Below are 22,820 nucleotides of genomic sequence, written 5' to 3' on the forward strand. Positions count from 1 at the left end.
TTCAGTAAGATATAAAATATGTTGAAATTTTAAGTTACTTTTGACAAAGACTTCAGCCAAATCTTTTAAAGCAACATATACCATTTTACAGCAGTCCATGAAATAATTATACACAAACTTCACCTGAATGCTTTTCAGCTTATTTGAACTTTTTTTTTTGTGCATGTTATTGATTTTTTTTTCCTCTAACAAATGGGACACTTAATTCACACCAAGACACCATTTGAGGTCTTTGGCTTCATTATATGAGCCCCAGTTCTGTCATGTCACTGTGTTTCTGTGCTGGGATATTCATGCTCTTCACCACTGTGGGCTCCACTGCACAGTAGTACATCACAGCATCTTCCAGCTGAGTGTCACTGATGTGAAGCTCAGTTACACGACCAGCTCTGTCAAATTCCATTGAGAAACGTCCTTTAGGTTCAGCTTTATTATATCCAAAAATCAGAAGCTCAGGAGCCTCGTTGAGTCTCTGTAGATACCAGTACATATTTCTAAAGTTCGAAATGCTGTGGTTACATCTTAGTAAAGACTTCTGTCCTTTCGAAGAAAATGCACTGATGGGCTGATAAACTTCATCTGCCAGAATGGTGCCTGAAATTAAAAACAAAAAATGTAAGTATAAATACTATAGTTAAATTACAGTAGATACATGAGAGGAAAAAATACTTTGAATAATAATCAAAGTTATTATTTTGATGCACAACACTTTTCTGTCTATCGATGACATCCCCAAAGCAGTTTTTGAAAATGCTAATTTCTCTAATCTCCACGCAGTTCCTTTTATAAGTGATGTTGCTTGTTCTCTCTAAAAGCATGTGATGAGACAGATATATGTACAACTGCTCTTAACTGACAGCAAGAGGAAACACTGGCAGTCAGCACAGACATTGCACCTATCCCTGCTTTACTTGTCAAACAACCCCATCTAGTGTTTAATGACATGAACATTTTTTTTCCCATAACAAAATTATGGGAGAATTTTGGTCCACCATCAGTACTTCTTATCTTTAAAGTTAATTAAATTTCAAATATCGTGTCAGTTTAGTTGGCTATAATAGTTGTGATTATATCTGTAACCATCAGTGATTCCAGGTGGCCAGGAAGTTTAGTAGCATTTAATAATGACCAAATCATGCTAGTATAGGTTGGTAGGCCATCCTTTTTATGGAGACTCCTCACACTAATGATGAGGAAGGAGAAGCAGAGATAAAGAGAAAACTGCTTTGTGTGCAGATTTTGCCTTTGCCAGGCAAGGTCATGGAAAGTGCAGTAAAAGTGCAGAAAGCCCAGGCAGTGCAGTAACAAAATAAGCATCAATACAGTATCAATAATACTCCACATACTATTGATAAGTGATGAGAAAGAAGAACTAAAGAAAAAAAACTGCATTGTGTGTGGATTCTTCCTTTGCCAGGCGAGGCTGTGGGGAATTTTCCAGGAAATCTGGGCGCAGAGGACACTGATATTAGGATTTAGGAAAGGGACTGTTGTCTTATAGTTGTGAAAATGGTTATTTCTTTTTGATGGTATCTCAGTAGGCTAGAAAAATATCTTGGTAGTATTGCGATGCAGTATTTAGAATATGGAAAACATTTTGCATATGTTAGCTTCCTTTTGACGAGCACTAGGGTAGGGTCTTCTTATAAGAAAGAGGCTCCTCAATTCCTTAGCAAAATGCAGGGCCCTTATTTCTTGTGAATTATTGTAACTGTATCCTCACAATGAGAAAATCATTCTCGTGATCTGTCTTCCTAGAATGCTATCTCTGCTTTGTCTGGAAATCTCCTTGGTCTTCATGGGTCTATCTTTAATTGAAATTCACCTCCTGTATGAGGAACCTTACAGAGACAGGTATATTTATTCTGAAGTCATGTGAACTGCTGTTATTCCACACAGACCGGGGTCACTTGTTTATCACATTAAGGAAATCTTAAGCACCTGAATTTAGGTTTGCCACAGCAAGGGGTTTGAACTTATGCAATCATAATTTTGTGTCTCCTCTTTATTATCTATTAGCTTTTCATTATTGTGCTTTGAAATTGTGGAATAAGTTGTGTATATTACAATACAAATATTATTTGCTAATTGCAAACAAAAAGAAAAACTATGCAAGAGTCAGAATTCTTCTGCAAGGTACTGTACACATTTTATTTTATTCTTGTTCATATTATTCAGCTCCACTGGAATATAATGAACAAAACATTACAGGGATAAGAAAGTTCAGATGCTCTGAACATGATTCAAGAACTTTAGCTATTGATGAGTTGCACAGAAGTTCTTCAGAGGATCTGTTGCTCTATGCACTGGGAATCATTTGAACTTCATACAACACACAGCTACCTTGATACAGTTCATACACAAATTTATATAGACAGTGTAAATGATGGTATTGGTAAAGTGCACCAGGTGCAGTTTTTCAGGTTCATCAGCTCTGGTGTCCAATGATCAATCGGCAATTCTGCGATTCACTACAATAATAAAAGAACAAATAACTCCTGAATTCATATTATCCCAGTGTAGCTGCTCCCCTCTACAGTGAGTTTCTGACAGCTCCTCTCACAAGATTCACACACTGTGCCTGCACTGCGCAGTAGTAGGTGGCAGAGTCTTCTGCTTGTGAATTGCTGACATTCAGAACCCCGATCCTCTTCCCTGTGTCCACTGACCCGCTGAACTGTTTGTCTTCTTTTGTTCCTGAAAACAGTATCATTATATTCTCTGGGCGTCTGTTCACTTTCTGTCTGTACCACTGCAGACTGCTGAAAGCAGCACCTATAATTGTGTAGTTGCAGTGAAGACTCGCAGTTCCCCCTTCAGTCACAGTCAGTGACTCTGGGCTCTGAGACACCTGAGTCTGAGATCTGACACCTGCAACACAAGGTTAAAAGCAGGAAACAGTGTTGAAAGTCTAATATACAATAATCTTCAACTCTTACATTTCAAGTATTAATTGTAAATACCTTATCTATATTTTCATGTATAATACCAGTTGAGCTCTTTATACACTTGACAAAAATGTCAGTAATTCATATCAAAATGTTAATTAATAGAATAGACTTACAGTGCAAACACAACAGTGTACCAATCACTAAGAGCAGTAGTCCTGATTCTGGGCTCATGGTTGAGGCTGTTGCTGTGATCAGAGAGACCAAGTGTGGAAGGAACAGCTGCTGAAGAGCTTCATGTTCTGCATATTCGTCAAAGTGCTGTAACTCCTCCTCCATTTCTGTTCCTGTTAGAAGGCGGTGAATTTGTTAGTGTCTGTAAACAGTGTGACTTTATTGTCATACCTGAGTACATTGAAATGCTTACTTGTGTAAGCAAAGTAAAAGATTAAAGAATAAAAGATGACATAGCATTCACATAGAAACTTATGTAACAAATATGTTTGTTACCATTAAGCAGCATTTATTCTAGATTTCAAACAGGACAGACATCCAAATGGGCTTGATGGTCTGAATGAGCTCCTCTCATTTATAACCTTTCTTATAATCTTACTCAGAGAGCAAACATAGAGGTCCATCATCTGGTCCATGTCAAGGGGTTTTCAGCCTTTCTCTTATGCTGGGTTTAAACGAAGGCTGTAAGCCTTCTCATTTCATGTAGACATTTGTGGGTTAATGGAAGATGAACTTAGGCAGTGAATTGAATCACAATAGCCATGGTGGTCAGGGGGTAATGAAAGAAGTGTAGCTTAAAGAAACTATTGCAGTCAGTATATCGAGTACCACATCAATCACTTTAACTGGCACAGAGGACTAGTACAGTAGTGGCCTGCACAGGGAATGGAAACAAAGAATCACATAAATACCACACATGATATGTAGACTCAAAGTAATTGAAAGAGGTTGAATTAACCTTAAACTAGATAATGCCCTCTAATCTAGTAAGATACATTATAGACTTATAAAACACAAATAGCAAAAATAAAAATAATTTTCACTAAGTCTGAAGAGCAAAAGTAGGTTTCTGCTAAAACAATAATTGGCAAAGTCCAATTGAGTTTCATATAGTGCTCTTCATCCCAGAGCACCTCAGGGTGCTTTTTGTCAGGTTATTCCCCCGGACTAAAACACTGTGCCTTCACAGCGCAGAGATAGGTCCCTGAATCTTCCAGCTGAGAGCTGCTGATGTTCAAAACCCCAGAGCTGCTGCTCTTATCCAGTGAACCACTGAACTGGTTCTCTGTGCTCTTGTCTCCTGCTATGACCAGAACATTTTGTGGGCTGGTGTTGGGCTGCTGTCTGTACCAGTGCATGTAGAAGACATTAGAGATGGTGAAGGTACAGTGGATGGTTACTGGTTGTCCTTCAGTCTGGGTCACAAAGGGAGTCTGCGATACTTGTTCTTGAGAGCTCACACCTGTCACACAGAGGGAAACACCGAGAAAGTCATCATCCTAAAATAACATCCTCAAGGGTTCTGGATACATCAGTAAAATTGACATAATTTGAGCAGGAAACCCATAAACCTAACTAGAATTACATCAACATCTACCCAATACACAAAAAACAATTTCAGTACACAAAGAATTTTCTTAGCACAAAAACACTTGAATTGCAAAACTGTTTTCTCCACCATATTTCTTGACAGTTATTTGATTTAGTTTAGTATGTACAAGCATACATTCAGTATCAATAAAATGGGATCAAGTGAAAGGATATTTCCTATAATGTAGTATTTTGTTTAACCTGAGATCCACAAAACAGCTTCACAAATTTTTTCAAATGTAATCCTTAATGCTGAAAACTCACCGGTCCAGAGAATGAGTGTGTGTATCAGTAGACATAGCAGAGCTCTGTGTTTGTGCATGTTGAAAGTGCTGGGGACTGGAGAGGGAATGTGTGTGAGGAGCTCTGTTTCAGTTTTACACCTCCTATCACGTGCTCCTCCTATCTGCATCACATCGTCTTGTCAGACTCTGACTCTTTCCGAAAGCAAAGCAGATGGAACAAAATGGAGTATATTGGAATAAATAAACCTAACAGCAAAATGCTTAAATGACTAGAGCAAATACACTTGCATTGTTTATAGCTTGAAGACAATATACTTATTTAAGCCAGTTTTAGTTCTAAATTAAGAAATTGTCTAAACACAGACTGACCATGAATTATAGTTCTGTTTTTTGGCTTTTGATGTCCATATTGTTAGAAAAATACATGTGCATACTGGTGCTTATATAAACAAAATCTGTGGGAACAATCATATGATGTATTAATTACTGTGCCATTTATGTATATTATATTGAGGCAAGTAGACTGAAAGAAAGAAGGGCTAGGTCAACTTTACCCACCAGGGGGCGACAAAAGCCCAGTAAACAACAGTTCATAATTGGAGACATTATTAAGGCAACTCTTCTAACGCTCGCTCAGCCAGGGGTAGCACCTACAGACTAATTGCCTTAATTAGATGAATTGCCAATGTAGTGTTTCATCCAGAAAGGTGACAAAACTGATGCAGTAATTACAGACCAATAAGTCTGACTTCTTTTACAGGTGAAGTTAAAACACAATGCTACCTTGTTCATAGACATTTTGTAATACTGCACGTATAGTTCCAATAGAGGATTGCATCAGGATTCTCAAATCCTTAAGATTTGACAAATGTACTTAACTTGCAGTCTGTTAAGAAACTAAGGTTTGTACAGGTGCTCTTAATGACGGTGAAAGGGGTGGAAAGAAACAACACAGAAATACTTTGTTACACTATTTTTTTAGCATCTGTACTTTACTTAACCACTTCATTTTTGGGTACTGTTACTTTAACTCAATTACCTTTGTTTACAAAATAAAGTATCCTTACTCCACTATATTTCCTAGAAGCACTGTTTGGTCTTTCGTCATACTGACATGGTGCTCACCAGGATTCTTATCATCTTATCAAGTAGAGACACGGACACAAAGTGTGTGCTTGCTTTTGAACTGTTGTCTGTTAATGCCCAACTTAAAACTGTCCATCTATCAATTTTTCTAACTACTTTATCCAATACAGGGTTGTGGGGGAGCCAGCAAGCAATGAGTGCATGAAGAATGAACCTTGTACGTGATACCATTCCATCATGGGGCACACGCAGACACACTCACGCACACACACCAGAGCCAGTTTTCCTAGAAACCAATTAACCTACCAGTGTGCCTTTGGACTAGAGAGGAAACCAGGACACCCGGAAAAAAAACCCATGGAAACACAGGGAGCACAGAGAACATACAAACTCCACATAGGCTCACATAAACTCCAGGATTGAACCCGGAGCCTGAGTTCGAGCAGACTTTCTTTTAAAAAGAGCGAACCGAAAAGCTCAGGTTTATTCATAACACTGATGAAATAAAGAACAAAAAAACATCTATTTGAATGAGTAACAGATGGGATAGTGTGTTATACTGTAATGATGCTAGTATCACACAGAGCAATATTGACATGAATGAATGAATGACATTGAATGAAAATTCCAGAAAACAAGATCACATTTATTCAAACCCTTAAGTATCCCTGTAAATGGCATTCAGCAAACTGTGGAAAGATGTTGCAAAGATTATGTGTCTAGCTAAATGGGATAATATGGTAGGTCTGATTAGGTGTCTTTCCACTTGAGTAGCCATCCTGTATATTGAAGACGTTTTCTGAGGATACGTGGTATAGATAGCATGGTGTTGTGGAAGGAAACCACCAGTGGAATACAGTTCACAGTATGGGAATTCCTCATCATGTTGAAATTTTGAGGGCTGTGTTGGCTCACGTGAGGTCATTGTCAATATTGAGTGAAGGACAAGCCCTGTAAACGAAAGAAGAATCAATTTAAAATGCTTGGTTTTGGAAGTCCGTGTCATCACTGCATAACCAACAAAGTCCAAGAGCCTGTGAGAAAGGTCTACAGTCCTACAGTCTACAGTCAGTTGGGGATGACATGAGCTGTAAAGGAGGTAGGTGTGTGAATCAGTGGATTTTAAATATACAGAGGTTTATAGAGCCACGAGGTTAATAGAGCTACTAATGTCCAAAAACAGGAAGTGGAATGGAAGATATCGCAAAACTGAATTTCAAGAACACTGTTGTACACTCTTGGGAAATTTCCAGTCTATGAGTACTACCTCTGTCTTAAGCGAATCTTTTAAGAGTTGTGTCAATGGCTGAATCACATCTCTTATTTCCTTGAGTATAATGGGTAAGATACTATAGTACATCAACCATTTTCATGTTATTGTCTTGATTTTCCCTTTTGTAATTTCTCTATTGATCTTACTAAAATCTTTTTTACCTCTTTTTGCAATTCATGGAATTCCTTGTCTTTAAATGTACCCTGATCTTTTTAAATCATTTTATAATGTTCTTTATTATTTTATTAGTTGATTTATTGAGCCATTTGGGATACCGGTTTTTAGCTTTTGGCTGTGCTCACTGAAATTTGTTCTGTGCTTCAGGTGATCTAATTAGACTGTTACCATCTGTTCTCTGCGATTTCTGTATCCCGTTTCACTTGCACTGTCTCAAGCTTTCAAAGGTTGCTTTCCAAAAATTGTAAACCTTTGCTTTTTATTCAGCCTGTGTACAATTTCAAAATATCCTCACAACACAGCATGCTACAATCACTGTTCTTTTACCTCTGTTTTCCTCGCTCTGTCTTGATTGTATGAAAAGACTAGATTTATGTGAGCGTTTCCTCTTGTCGCTGTCTCTGCTTCCTGTGCTCAAACTTCAGAGCCGCATACTGCACATCTTCTCTAACCTGCAAGTCAGACAGCAGGCAAGAGGGAGAGACCGTTTAGGGACAAAACAGGAGAGAGGTTAGGAACAAGGCAAAAAAAGAGGGAAAAATCAGCAAAAGGAAATGTTGGGATAGTCACGTCAGAAAAAAGCTGCCCAGGTTAGGGACAGAGCTGTTCTGATATACATGATAGTGCAGTGGACCAATCCACGAATCCAGAAAGAAAGAAATCAATAACACTGCCTCACAGCACTTGATCTGAGAAATTCAGGTAAGGAACATGTCCATAGAGGTCGTGAGAAAGGGACAGAAAAACAGATGAGGAGTTAGTACAAAGAGAGGTTAAGTACTGGTCCTCTGTATCTTCATTAGTTAAATACTGTTAATTTTAATTTTAATTTAATTTTTAATTTGTGTAAGAGAACAGTGAGTAGAACTGTCATGTACCATATCTCTGGGTTTTGGGTGACTGGTATTTCCGGAGCGGACAGGTGTGTTCTCTCTTCTCCCTGCTTCAAAAATAATTTTATTAGAAAATGTGTATATTCTAATTAACCACATTACTATTTCTAATACACAGATGAATAAAACCAATAACTTTGTATTATAAAGCGTAGCATCAAGGCTATGTTTATTATGCCACAATTAAGCATTTGGAAAAAGTGCCCCATACCAGCAATAATAAACTTCAAGTCCAAGGAGCCACATCTGCACTCCAATTATGGCTGGAGCATTTACATGGGGTGGCTAATATACAGTACCTGATAATGTTAGGAGCAATCACCACCCATAGCTGCACAGCCTAAAATGCTCTGCATAACTGCTCACAACTTCACAGCTAGCTAATCACACGACTGTTGCCACCACCTAGTGTGAACTGCAACTGGAACAACTATCTGAAAGTAACTGTGATACCGAGAGACCTAGAGTACATACACCAACATTCTGCCCAGTTTTGTCATGAGCAACTAATTCTTCATGGTCCACAAACCAATGTCGTTGGACTTTTGTCAACACCACTGAATATCGCAGAATATTCAGGGTAGCAGATAAAATATACAAATAAGCAGACTATCTGAATATATTCCCATCTAATTCGCAGTCATAGCTGGAACACATTTGGTGCACATTTTACTTACCTATATCAGCTGATAGTGATCTGATATTCATATATAACTCATTGCATCATGACTGATTAGTTCATTTTACATTTTAAAATATATATTTATTAATATGGATGTTAAAAATTAACCACAACGAACTACAATGTATTGTAGTATATTTATGAGATGTACTAAATATGTTGTATAATTTGTAATAAGATTACTTTTGAAAACAAATGCGCATAATATTTGGCATACAAACGTGTACATATAACAGCAGCAAAGGTTGAAAACTTCTTCAATAAAATACAACACAATACTCGCAACTCAGTGGTCAGGAAATCTGATATGTAAACTGTATGGAAAACCAATATTTACAAAATGTTTATGTTTTGGGGCTGAGAAAGTTTTCATTTAATTCCTCATTCAGTACACTCACCGGAACTGCTCCTGACTTTGTAGACAAGAAGGAAGAGCAGAGCCATGATTGAGATAGAGGCTGCTGCTCCAATCCCATAGAAAAGAGAAGAGCAGGCTAAGGGATCTGCTGGAACACGAGAATTGTGATGAAAACGTCTGTTCACAGAGATCACGTTTCTGCTTTTAAAAACAACTTATTTGGAATCTGTTAGCACTGAAACACGAATGGTACAAAAACACCTGACGTTGGAAGATTTTCCATCCATCCATTAGAGTCTGTGTTCTTAGTATTTTTTTCATGAAATTACAGTATACAGCAGCGTCAAACCAGTGACAAAGGTGAAAACCTTTCTAGAGACAAAAAGGCTCTAATTGAAAATAAAGAGTTTGGAATATTGAATGCATAAAATATGGTACTCAACTAATAAATATATGCTGAATCAGTCAAGGAATTGTCAAAGCACAGGACACTTTTTACAGATTAGCTAAAGCAAGCAAATCTTAATATGTCTGAATAACGAAGACAACTACAATAACATCAAAAGTAAAATATGTATTTGATTAAATATACATTTTAAATAAACATTTAAATTTAATTAAACATTATTATTATTATTATTATTATTAATATTAAACTATATATGCGTCATTAGTTTAGACCGTTGTGAAGTCTCTATATTTACAGTTTACCACTGTGAATAGAATAAATTAAAGAACTACTGTATTGATGTTTCTAATTGTAATATCTTTTAGAATTTCTAATTGTTATTGCTGTATTCTACACTCTTACAGTACATCATTCTACAGCACTCAAAGTCTTAATTGCAATTTAGAATCTAATGTATTTCAAAGAGTCTAACATATTATCACTATACACAAAATTAATTTTCTAGTTTTGTATTTTTTTAAAATAAAATATTTTAACAAATGACTTTCATGACATATGAATCAGTGGAGCCTATTCAGACCCAAGTAATTAACATCGAAGACTATATTGTACTCTGTGTTTTGTTGTGAAGTCTGGTATAAGGCAGGAAAAAAATAACATTTAACTCCAATGAGAAAGTTGGTATTTGTGTTTCCAAATCTAATGGAATTAATAAAGAATTAAACTAAAAACACTGGCAGATGTATTATTAAATATATGGATCCTAGCCTCATAACAGCGTAGAATCAGTTTGCTCTTGTTTCTTTTATACTTTGTCTCTATCCCTTTTCTACATTACTTTAGAAGAAAAAGGTCTTTGTATTGAATTGTCATAAATTGATTTTGAAAGGGTTGTCAGAATGTGCTTGCTCGAGATAAAAATCACAATACCAAGAAAAACAGTGTAACTTCAACACCCAAGAAACGGCATTTTCCTCACCCCCGAGAGAGACGGTCTTGCTCATATCCAGGCCGCTGTCTGTTTGCACCACGCAGGTACAGGGGACCCCACTGGCCCAAGTGTGTGCTGGAATGAAGAGCTGGTTCCTGATGAAATCCTGGCCAGATTTCCTGGGATCTGAGCCCCCAGAGTCAGTGACCCCAGTCTCCTCTTTCCCAGATATCCTCCAAAAAACCCGCCCCTCCAGTAGTGAGACTCCCCGCACTAGACACAACAGGGACACCGCGCCAGCAAACTGAACCGCATCAGATGTTGGGTGAAGGATCTCTATGGACGGGGACGTCTTCGGAGGCTCTGTTCGAAGGAGAGCAGTGTTGAGCAGCCTAGAAGTCACTGTGTCTTTTCTTATCAGTAAATTGTAATAATTTTATAGTATTGCCGCTTAGGAATAATGATAAAATGCACTCCCGTGTCTTGGAATACTAGATATTGCCCTGCTTTGTCGAAAACAAACACTACGCAGTCTAGACCTGTAACTGGATTTCTTAGTATTCAATTTTCTGAAATTTCAAAAATGTACGACTGATAACTTCTGGATCACAAAAGAAAACATAGGCTATAAAATAGTTTAGAGTATTTAAAACATAAAGCATTGTCAGCTGATTCAGGTCACGGCAAAATGTTTTAATTTAATTTAGTTCATTGTATCATTTAACCTGTTTAGTACTTTACAAACAACTTTAAAACACATTGAACCTTTTTTGAACTGTGTTGGTAAGACCTACAATTTGAAATGATTAGTTATTGTTACCGATATTGTTTTGATATTTATATAGATTTGTTACTAGTTTTGTCAATAATTCAGTCAATATCTGATTAAGTGTTATAGTGGTACAGTAGTATTACAGAAGAATGAAACATTGCAAAAGAGATATGTATGTGTGCATTTTTATGTAGCTAATTATTCTTGCAAAACTGCTCAAAAGCTTCTTATTTTTCAGTTTTAGACCTGACATAGAAACTGTAGGCAAAGGAAAGCAAAGCTTGTAAATTAATTGTTTGATAACAAATGGGCAGATTAAGTCAGGCTTAAATCTGAGTAATTTTAATTGATTAATTTGAACTAATAAATTAAGTGGTTGATTACAATTGATGGATGAACTACTGTACATGCAAATAAAGATGTACATTGGTAGAACCTGGGTTAATAAACTAATTAAATTCAGTTTGTGGTAAGGTATTCTGCCTTTCATTTGTTAAACACACTTAAAGATTGTTGATCGCTAATTAAATTAGATTTGTAAAAATAGTTACTTTTAAACCCCCTAGGGCATGTGATTAATTTTAATAGTGTTCCTGTATTTTAACATTTATTTTTGGAGAGAAAATGCATTATACATTTTTTAAATTGATTTCTTTGGCTAGTCAGTTGAACAAAGTGACTTGTAGACAACATAACCTTTCATTCTTTACCACAATGTACTGTATGTGAAAGCATGTTTGAAGACTAAAAGCCTATAAGCCTTAAGCCTATACTTAAGAAACTGAACAAAACCTCATTTGTACTGTAACAGTATATTAGCATGTTCTAAGTCTGCATCTGAGAAAGATTGTTTTTTTTCCAAATTGTCTTTGTTTACCCTTTTTTTATTCTCCGCTTCAAGTTCTTTTGTAAATGCGATAATTTGAGACATGCTTATAGTAAGAATTCCTGCAACTCTGAAATGTAAAAGTGTCTGAATGGAAGGGAACTAGATAAACACACTGTGTGTTTATCAATAGCTTTTGTCCCAGTTTACCAAACCAGGTACTAAATAAGTACTTACAACAGAAGAGGGCAAAACTGGTATCACTCCACAGAAATTATTACAACCATTATCAAAATCTCCAAAAACTAATACTTTTTTTTCACCATGTTTCTTTTGGTTTGCAACATTGTAACAGCAGTTTCTCAGCCTGAACTTTTTCTGCCACTATGACCTAAGTAATGATCGCACAGAAATTATTAGCTGTGCTTAAAAATCACATATATTCACAACGCATCTTGAGATGGAAACTGCGTTTACCTTTCGAATTCTAAATTCAATGCCTGTGTAAAATCACATTCATGTGTACATCAGCTTTCATATTGTATATCGCAGACAAATACAACACTGCATATAAATGTGGAATCGCTACAAGCAACACAATAAAAAGGTAACAAACATGTTCAGACTGTCCATGGGAAAAAAAACATCTTTAGAAATCGATGTGATGTCCTAATGTAAGTTTAAAAAAAACAAACGCCTAATCAATCATTTCAATGAAAATATCCATGTATAATAATAGATGAATCGAAACAATTAATGATAAAGTGTTAATCTTATATTTCCTTTTATAGTTGGAATACTGATTTTCAATTGGACCGTTGGCTATGAAAAATGCAAACAGATGTTTAATTAATTGTATTATTTTTTATTTTATTAATATAATTGATTAGATTAATTTTTTATAGCTTTCATGGAATTTTTCTTTAAATAACTAGTGAGCACCAGACAAATATTTGCCTAATACTCGTGGATTTAAAATGCTTAATATGGTTATATGGGTATTATCAAGACAGTAGTTTCAACTGTATTTTAAATTATTTTCATTGGAAAAACTGCAGTTGAACAAACAATTTGCACATGCTCATTGGTATAGTAAAATCTATAAATCTGTAAAATAATATTCATCATACATGTTTTGGATGTGGCTAGTATTAACAATTGTGGTATTTTGCTGTATAACATGTTAGCTTACTTCAGAGATCTAGACAGAGATTCTAGCCGGTCAGGTTATGATTTTGGCAAGATTCTGTGGAGTTTTCTGTTACATCACTGCACGAAAGATAATTCCATGTTAACTCACCTATCACTTCCACCCTGGAGCTGTTCCCAAAATAGGGAGTTTTACTATACATGTAAACACAGTAATAGACTCCCGAGTCCTTGGCTTGGAGGTTATTGATGGTAAGAAGACACTTTCTCTGGGTTTTGCTGAAGCCTATATCGTCATGGTTTTTTGAGCTGTTGGCATAGAGGTCCATTCTCATAGCTCCGCTCAGCGCCACTCGGACCCAAGCTGTGGAGTTGCAGTGGGCCATTGCGTCGTTTATGGTGCAGGTCAGGTTCACAGTGGCACCAGCACCAGCCTGGGCTTTGAGACTCCGGGGGTATTGAACCACAACTGAACTTGCTGCTCCTGGAGGAGAAAAGGAGGAGCAGAACGAGAGGGAAACCAGATCCACACTTACACGTCTGTTACAGAAAAAAAAGTTTTCTCTGTTACGGCAATGTCCATATTGGATAGAAACTATTACAAAAATCTGAATTTGAGGTAGAAAACCTAAGCCTAGGGTTTGGGGGAGTGAAATGAGGAAATCTGGGGAAGAATGATTGAAAATGATTACTCTTGCATTTTGGGTAAATTTTCTGCCAAAAATAAGTCACTAACATGATAAGATTAACATTCTTATTCACTACACAGATAAGATTCTTCATATCAGAAGTAACAACTTTGCAGAAAAAAACATGCTCTATTTTACTGCTGGCTCCTTTAAGGATGTGTGCATTACATTACAGAACATTTCTAATTTGATTTAAATGTCATTTCACAATTAGAGATTGTGTTTTTTCTTAGATTTGGATTTCTACCTGAGCAAGACATATAATCCACACCCACCTATCAGATATATTTTATACTCGGAAATCATATTGAATACAAAACTCCATGCAAGACGCATTTTGTTATGGAAAGCAAAAAACATCATTTTCAAATCTCTCCCTGTTAATGTGAGAATAACGGAGATGATAAAAAAATTGCTTGTTAGTTAAAGCTAACAAAGAAAAATGAATCACGTCAAACCAACAGAGGAATCCATCAGTATAAATATTCATTTTGAATTCCATAAGGAATGGCGTCTGTTGAACACGAGTTACCTTTTTGGATACCAGAGAACAGAAGCAGCAGCCCCAACATCTTGGCAGTTGAAGCTCTTTTGCTGGGGACACTCAATGGCTTGGCAGCTCTCATGTCAGTGAATGGAAAAGTCAGCATGTTGGTGGTCTGTCAGTTTTTGGTTTCTGTGGGCAGTTTATAAGTGCTGTCTGTTTTGTAGAACAGCAGCTTCACATTGAAGGCTAACTGTTCTGCAGCACTTGGAGTTCTGAATGTATTTTTTTAAAGACATTTGGCAGCAGTATAAGAAAAGGGGTGTAAAAAAACACTTATTTTGTCTTGTCTCTCAAGCCTATATGGTTTTCAAAGAGTAGTAAATTGATTGTTGACCTAAAGTGTGTGATGATCAGACTTTTCATTTCTGGGTTAAAAGGAGTCAACGTGTGAGGTTTGGTTATCTGGAGACAAATGATAAAGGCATAGACTTACGAAAAAAAATCTTCAATCACGTCAACACTACAGCCTTTTTTATTTCTGTTATACAGTAATATCTGGTTTGTGGAGCAAATATTTAAAGTCCCACTGTATAGTGATGATGTGACAGCACAAACAACTGAAAATGCACGACATACTCCCCAAATCAGCTAAATGAAAGTTTGATTCATAGATGCAGTGTGAACAGTAGTTTTTGGTTTGCATGAACCTATCAGGACAGTTTTAAAACTGTGTCAGTATTTTATGCTTTAATGGTTTTTAAAACTATTAATTATTTTGATTGGGCAATAGAAACATGCACAAATCCATCCACAGGGCTGGGCCTGATTCACGTCTCTACCTTGAAGCTTTGCTAAGAGTAAAAGTATCATTTAATTAAAAAACATATTTCAAAATGAAAAAATTCCAAAGCTGATTATTATCACAGTAAAATAAAACATAGATGATAAATGAACAAGTAAAGGTTTATTCCGTGCTGAAAAGAGAAGAAAGGAAACACGACATTTTGGCTGTGGAGCTTTCTACTGTACAGAAGACTAAAATGTGTGCAGAGCAGTAAGCCTGATGGGGCATGATGGGGCAGTGGGTCGTTAGCATTGATATTTTGCACTGCCGGGGTTTGGGGTTCAAGTCTGGATATGAGGTGCTGTTTGTGTGGAGTTTGTATGTTCTCACTGTGTTCATGTGGGTTACCTCCCACACTGTAAACAAATGTGCTGGTAGATTGTTTGCCTTCTGAAGGAAACTAGCCCTGGTATGAGTGGTTGTGCCTGTGTGTGCCCTCTCTTGCACCTGTTACTTGCTGGGACCCTAAAGCCCTCAATTGGAAAGAAGTGGTGAGAAAATAGATGAATCAGAAACCCCAAATACTTAAAACCACTCACGTGTTTTATCACGCAAAAGTTAATTTTTCCTTTTACTATTTTAGGTTGACTATTAAAGGTATTATTTGACAACAAATAATTTACCTGGTTACAGGTAAATTACCGCATTTGCAGTTTAAAGTTTTTTATAATCAAAGCGTGTCAGATGTATTAATGAATGTGTGTTGAGGGTCTTACCTTTCAAAAATGGAACAAGGTTCAGCTTTTTTTCTTTTGGTTTTGCTGGTGAATGTGACTGCGGTTTGGCTACAGTACCTGCAGCGCGATCTTAGCAAAGGCAGAGCAAGTGTACTGCCTGTGACATTTAAATTGTCACCTTAAAAAAATGTTCTCAGGTTGAGCTGTGTGCTTGGTGGGTTAAAGCATCCGGAGTTGAGATAAAAATATCTCCACAGATAGATCTAGTTCACAGGTCTATATGGGGCAGAGTGACAATGCTGCTGTCAGGGCTGCATATGAAATAGGTGGTTGGTCGTGTTCAGGAGTATTGTAAAAGACTGACCACAAAAAAAAAAAAACAGATGTATAAAGTGAAATGCCAGAAAACATAAACGGAAACTGAATTTCAACTGTAAGAGTTAATGCATTTGCCGTTTTTTCTCAGTGATGCATGTTTTATTTTTCCTGCAAGCATGATCAAAGATGATAATACGTTAGAAGCAAAACTGTCAGTTTCATAAGATACAGATGTATGAGAAGAGCAAGCCATTAAGACCACTTTTCTCTGCACTGGATTGTTCTCTTATAGAGTTATCCACCCTCTTCTGCACTGAATAAATGTCTCTCAGAACTGAGCCCTATCCTCTACGCTAAGAGACTCCCTGACAGGAAGGTATTGGCACCACACAATGTTTAAGTGATACTTTATCTCAAGCATTTTCTACAGAGGGTTTTGTGAGCAGCTGCTCCTTGATCAGTCTCACTGTGGGCCTCAGAGCACAGTAGTAGAGAGCGGAGTCAGACAGCTGTGTGTTTGAGATTGACAAGTAGGTGAACTTTGCTGTGAGATTCAAGTGTCCTGTAAACCTGCTCTCAAATTCTTCACATTTGAAATCTGCAGTTCCACTGCCTGTTTTAGAACAGTGGAGAACATAACTGGGATACCTCCCTGGTCTCTGCTGGTACCAGAAGAGGTACTCATAAGCAGCACTGTTAGTCACAGAGTAATTGCAGTAGATCCTGGACTCTTTTGTCTCCTCAGTTATTTCAGTATCCTTCCATGGATCAACCTTATCTCCATAACTCATCCCTGGGGGAAAAAAATCAGTCATTAGGAATCGATCAATGAATGATCAATAGAAGTAGGAGAGCATAATAAAAAGGCAGATGATAATCTTAATAAATATTCATAGAAACAAAAATAGTAATACAAATATTTACCAAAGCAGAAAACAACCAAGGAGCAAAGAATCATTGTTTCTCTTCAGTCTTGAAAGAATATGATATAGAGTACAGCATCACCGGAGAGAATGATGTAACACTGTGTGACAGTGCCTTACTGACTGAGTAGACAAGCCTCTTTCCCTGAACGACATCAGCACAGACTGGCATGGCTTGAGGTCACCGGATGAGCAATCATCATCAATTCAGCGCCAACACAGCTCTTAGCCACGAGCTCTTATATGATTTCTGAACTGCGTCAAATAGAACTTCAATCAATTCCCTACCGCTAATTATGGTTAACAAGAAAAAAATTCTTTAAAAACCCATACATTGATAAACAGTGGGGGGGGGGGCTATATTTTTAAATGATTATAAAGTTACATTTTCTAAAAAGTAGAAAAACAAAAAGCATGTAAGATATATTATGAAACAAATAAAAGTTTAATTGGGCACATTTTTTCTTTACATCATAAGTACTGACTACTCACTTTACAGTCACTGTAGCTATATAACTAATGTGTAAAAGTGTTTGACAGTCCATTTAGTTAAAGCATCCTGATAATTTTATTGATTTTGATTTGTAGTGATCAAAATTCTTATAATTGTTCAGGTGTATATATATTGGCTTCTGAAGTTTTGGTAACAGAAACGACGCAAAATACATCTTGTATGTACTTAGTACTTCACTGTGAATTTGTAGCATCACTGACGTCTGAAAATGCAATTCATTATATACTGTTAGTATTCATTCGGGCTCCTTTTGTTTCCTGTAACACTCCTCTAATCTGAGAATTATGGAAGATTAATTTAGATATTTAGACTTTAACTCACTATCAGACAGAAGAACAAGCCCCGTTATCGATTCGGTCTTGCGTATGACATTTTTTTAATCGAAACGCAAATTTGTGGTAATCTGTCATCTAGTGAACGTAATTTAAAGAGCGATTCTTCTTTTCTATTCTTACGCTGGAAAACATTCTCTGGTAAGCGGGTTAATGTCAAACACTGAAAATATAAAATATTATAATATTGTCGTCTCATTATAATTTGAATTTGACTGTAGTACTGACCTAGAGGTGTTAAGCGGACGCAGAGCCTGAGGTCAAAATGAAATCTCCCACTTATACAGTTAATACTCGTCCACGCTCATGAAATATAACATCTCTCCTAACATCGCATAGTCTCATTTACAGCTGCCTCCATGTCTTTCCCGTTAATTGTTTCAGCAAGATCAGCTTCACTTTTTTATATCATTTGTATCTTATCCACCAGTACACACTCTGCACTTTGCATTAAATGTTTACAATAAAACAATGCTTGATCTTTGCTAAATCCAACTTGACTATTGCCTAGACTGCCACTTCTGTGCGGATGATCGTCAAGATTGGTTCTAGCTGGCCATATTCACGGTGTTGGTCGGGTTGGTGAGGAATCCAGTGTTTGCCTATACAGGAGACTCGTGTTAAGTACAAGAGTAGTAACTTTTCTCTGTCAGCAGGGGGCGCAGTATGTCCCCCATTCCGCAGGTTGTTTGGAAATACGCCAGAGAAGGCGAGAAAGTCAGAGTGGAATGATCATCAATCCTTGATAGATTTTGGTTTTTCATGGAAAGATAAATATATTTGATCATGATTCTGTTGATTCAGGGGTTACAACATAATTATCAGTGAAAGAATATTTTTGGGTACATTCACCGGACAGAAGAGTGAATGTGAAGATCGTTCAGAAACGTGTCTGTGTAACAGCAAACGGTAACAAAGTCCTCCAGGAGTATCAGAACAGGAACTGTTCTCTGTCTGTAAGAGGCGCAGGTCAAATATCAGGGTAATACCTGCGTTGATTCCAAAGGAGGCTCAGTGAACGTACCAAGACAATATTCAGGTGGATGCTGCACATTGGTGGAGTGGAGTCCCCACAACCTGACGACGTGAGTGGATGGTTTCTTTATGGACTAAAATAATTCTTGGTTTACGAAACGAAAAACGAAGATAGCGTTTAGCTGTTGTTGTCCTAAAGGACAGTTTAAACAATACATTTGAGAATGTTGAATTGTTGAATCCTCACGGCCTGTGGTCTTCTGTTCGATAGGAAAAAGGTTTAGGTGCTTAAGAGTAAGATTTACCTGGACGCAGGAAGCCACTTAACGCCATTAGTAATTCGTGGGCGCGGTGGCCAAGTGGTAAGGCGTCGGTCTCGTAAACCGAAGATCACGGGTTCGAACCCCGTCCGTGCCTCAATGCGCTCGATGTTGCCAGTCTTTTATCCGTTCCGCAACAATTAGCGATTAAGGAACCTCTCAAGTGGGAAGAAAAGACTGCCACTTCTGAGATCATCCTGACAATAACTAGGACTTACTAAAAGTGCACCTCCCAGCTGAAGACTTTCTCCCTTCGGGCCATCTAAGGTGTGAATCATAATTTCTATCGGTGTTCTCTGCAACATTGAAAAGTGAAATAGAAACGAAGCGAAATTGTTCCTTTCAAACATTGATACAGATAAGGGTAAATATAGATGTAAATATAGTCAAGAAGCTGTTGAAGCGAGCAGTCTAGGTAGGATGTACCATGTGAATGCACTGAAAACTGACTGTATCATGAGGCTTTCTTGCACACAAGCAATACAATCGAAAAGGGCAGCAAACGCTTTTGGGCTTCCTTTATTCAGAGAGTGAATTTATGGGAATGAACAAGTAACACTCAAACTTAAAGAGGCACCATAAACTGTGTATCAAATTATGTATACGTTACTAATGGCTTTAGGTGTGTTGCCGCTCCCAGATAAATCTTACTCTTAAGCACCTAAAACTTTTAAATATCGAACAGAAGACCACGGGCCGTGATGATTCGTCATGATGGGACACTTCCTTAATGTTTGAAAACAGCATTTATACTTGTAACGCACTTCATATGTCTTTGTAAAAAATGTTGAATCGAGCTTCAAGAGCTCTTTAAACGGGACGCGGATTAGTTTGAAAAGTGACGCCGTTGCGTTGGCCGGGAATCGAACCCGGGTCAACTGCTTGGAAGGCAGCTATGCTCACCACTATACCACCAACGCTTGTGTACAGGGAGACGTTAATACAACGTCTGCTTCCATATTCAGTTTTGCCGTTCTTCAAAAGACGTTTCCTGCTTCATTTGCTAGTTTCAAGAAGTGTGTAACCGAATCACAGATGTATTTATTGGAAACTGGCAGAGAACACTAATGGAAATTGTCAATCACAGATTTTACGGTACGCACAGTTATGACCTTGAAGAGAGAGAACTTCAGCTCAAAAGTGGCTCTGTTGTGTATTAACGAATATGTTTCTAAAGCCACAAATTCAGTTCAAATCTTTGAAGCCATATTTCAGTGTAAAGAGGAATAAAACACATTTAATGTATCATTCTCCTTCGCTACTTTGTGGAAAATGGTACAGGGCGCTTGAAGGAGCCTTTTAAACGGTTTGAAAAAGTTTGTACGATGCGTTGGCCGGGAATCGAACCCGGGTCAACTGCTTGGAAGGCAGCTATGCTCACCACTATACCACCAACGCACTTACGCGGATCCACCCGAATGCTTTTTTCCCCGTTCTAAAAAACGTCAAGCATTTGCCACTGTGTGTTGACAAGGCATACCTCATAGCTCTGGAAAGAAAGCACAGTATAATTAAGAGAGGTCTCATTCCCTAAAAAGAGTGTTTTTTTCTACAGTTTCACACTCTCATTTGTTTGGGATAGCTCTTCTGTCTTCATTAAAACAAGAAAAAACTAAACAAAGATAAACAATATTGACAATCTGATATCTATAATAAAATAAATCCTTATGCAATGCCTGGAGGAATTGCATCTATATATATATGTTTCACAAAGAGTTTAAAATGTGTTCTTTGCTGCAGGAAATGAGGAGTTTCAGTCACTGTGGGCCGCAGAGCACAGTAATACACTGCAGAGTCTCTTAGCTTTACCGTGGAGATGTTTAGAGAGACTCTCATGTCTGCTTTGGATAGAAAGGCTGAGAAATGTTCTTTAGAGAAAGCTGGTGAATTATAAGTGTTGTAGCTGTCCATGTGAAGTATATACTGTGGTGGTTGCTGTGGATGCTGTTGGTACCAGAATAAATCTGGATTGTTGCTCATGGTAGAATAGTTGCAGTGTATGATCACAGCTCCTTCCTCCAGCACAGTCAGGGCATCAGACAGCTGATCAACTCTGTCACCTCCACACAAACCTGGGAACAGAGAGAAACACAACAGGTTATCACATAATTGATCGATATGTAACATCTGACATTTATATTAGCAGGACTATAAAAATTAAATATAAAAGCTTTAGATTTCTATGCAAATGAATTCAGTTAATAAAGGTACATTCTTCTCAAAACATTGATTACTGGAGATAATGGAGTGGCATGTTAAGGAAGTCCTTACCCGATACAACCAACAGAATAATGAAAACTGAGGATGTCATACTGATTGGATAGTCACTGCTCTGTGCAAAGCAACCTGCCTCTCTCCTGCCAGTGTTGTACTGTGTATAGGTGACACCTTTCCTGTTAAAGGAAGTGAGTCACAGATTTCTACTGCTGTCTGTCACAAATATTGCAAACAAGGATGACCTCATAGTGTACTGCAAAATCATTAGCTTCATGACTTATTACGTGTACAAATATCTGTCAGAAGCAGAAGATCAGTCTGCAATACTCCAGGACTTAATTTCCAGTTTTGTCCACTGATTCTAGTATTGTTTGAAATATCTCTTTTGGAGATTTGATTCCAGAATAAGCTCTTCATTTTCCCAAGATAAAGTAACTGAGCTCTGTGAGGGATGGACACAAGGATGTACACATGATATGTTTGTCGGTGTTTGCCCTGTCCTTTGATATGTGACAGAAGTTGATTTATTTGTCCTGTGTTATTATAATAATAATAATAATAATAATAATAGCTTACACTTATATAGCACTTTTCTGGACACTCCACTCAAAGTGCTTTACAGGTAATGGGGATCCCCTCCACCACCACCAATGTGTAGCCCCCACCTGGATGATGCGACAGCAGCCATAGTGCACCTGAACGCTCCCCACACATCAGCTATTAGTGGGGAGGAGAGCAGAGTGATGAAGCCAATTTGGTTATGGTACGTTTGTGAATCTTAGTCCTAGGAAGGAGATCAGTTGTTGCATCTGGAAAAGCAAGACTGTTGGTCAGCTACAGTGTACATCTGTACACTGTACATCCTACATATCCTTAAACATAATAGAATGACATTACAATTCTCTATATCCAGTACACCCACAACATGTGAATGCGTTACAGAGCACAGAGGCTATGAAAACTCATATTTCAGAGAGAGATCCTGTGCAGGAATTTTTGGATTTTCAAACTATGATTCAAGTACAAGAAAAACTGTTTGTATGTGGATATAAATACAAATTAGGATTTATAATTGAATTTAATCTTCAAATACAACTCTGCCATTAAAATGAAAGTCGCTTTGCTTTCTCAGAAATACACTTATGTGCGACAGTCGCACACATACCATATATAAAAGTGTATTAATCAAATAACTCTTAGACTACAGGCAAAAATGTACTTAATTCCAGA

The 22,820-nt window shown here is 37.4% G+C and overlaps 1 protein-coding gene and 3 non-coding genes across 6 annotated transcripts; 1 reads left to right on the forward strand and 3 right to left on the reverse strand.

The window, feature by feature from the left end:
• Positions 1-6,104: 6,104 nt before the first annotated feature.
• Positions 6,105-14,649, reverse strand: LOC138225280 (immunoglobulin lambda-1 light chain-like). Of its 3 annotated transcripts, none has more exons than XM_069184965.1 (7): positions 14,516-14,649; positions 13,446-13,778; positions 10,596-10,910; positions 9,248-9,352; positions 8,153-8,217; positions 7,602-7,726; positions 6,105-6,775 (listed from the first exon to the last, which is right to left on the reverse strand). In XM_069184965.1, the coding sequence occupies exons 1-6, from the start codon at positions 14,631-14,633 to the stop codon at positions 7,646-7,648; spliced, it is 1,017 nt and encodes a 338-aa protein (XP_069041066.1). In that variant the 5' UTR covers positions 14,634-14,649; the 3' UTR covers positions 6,105-6,775; positions 7,602-7,645. The 3 variants fall into 3 exon arrangements, with proteins under 3 accessions (XP_069041066.1, XP_069041067.1, XP_069041065.1); XM_069184966.1 differs by having other exon boundaries at positions 8,153-8,214; positions 9,248-9,355; XM_069184964.1 differs by having other exon boundaries at positions 9,248-9,355.
• Positions 14,650-19,398: 4,749 nt separating this feature from the next.
• trnat-cgu (transfer RNA threonine (anticodon CGU)) lies at positions 19,399-19,470 on the forward strand. The gene has a single exon. It is a non-coding gene; the product is annotated as a tRNA-Thr (tRNA).
• A 751-nt stretch (positions 19,471-20,221) lies between these two features.
• Positions 20,222-20,293, reverse strand: trnag-ucc (transfer RNA glycine (anticodon UCC)). Its single transcript has one exon. It is a non-coding gene; the product is annotated as a tRNA-Gly (tRNA).
• A 406-nt stretch (positions 20,294-20,699) lies between these two features.
• trnag-ucc (transfer RNA glycine (anticodon UCC)) lies at positions 20,700-20,771 on the reverse strand. Its single transcript has one exon. It is a non-coding gene; the product is annotated as a tRNA-Gly (tRNA).
• Positions 20,772-22,820: the final 2,049 nt, after the last annotated feature.

This window comes from Lepisosteus oculatus, chromosome 27 (assembly GCF_040954835.1).
Source record: "Lepisosteus oculatus isolate fLepOcu1 chromosome 27, fLepOcu1.hap2, whole genome shotgun sequence".
Classification (NCBI taxonomy): Eukaryota; Metazoa; Chordata; class Actinopteri; order Semionotiformes; family Lepisosteidae; genus Lepisosteus; species Lepisosteus oculatus.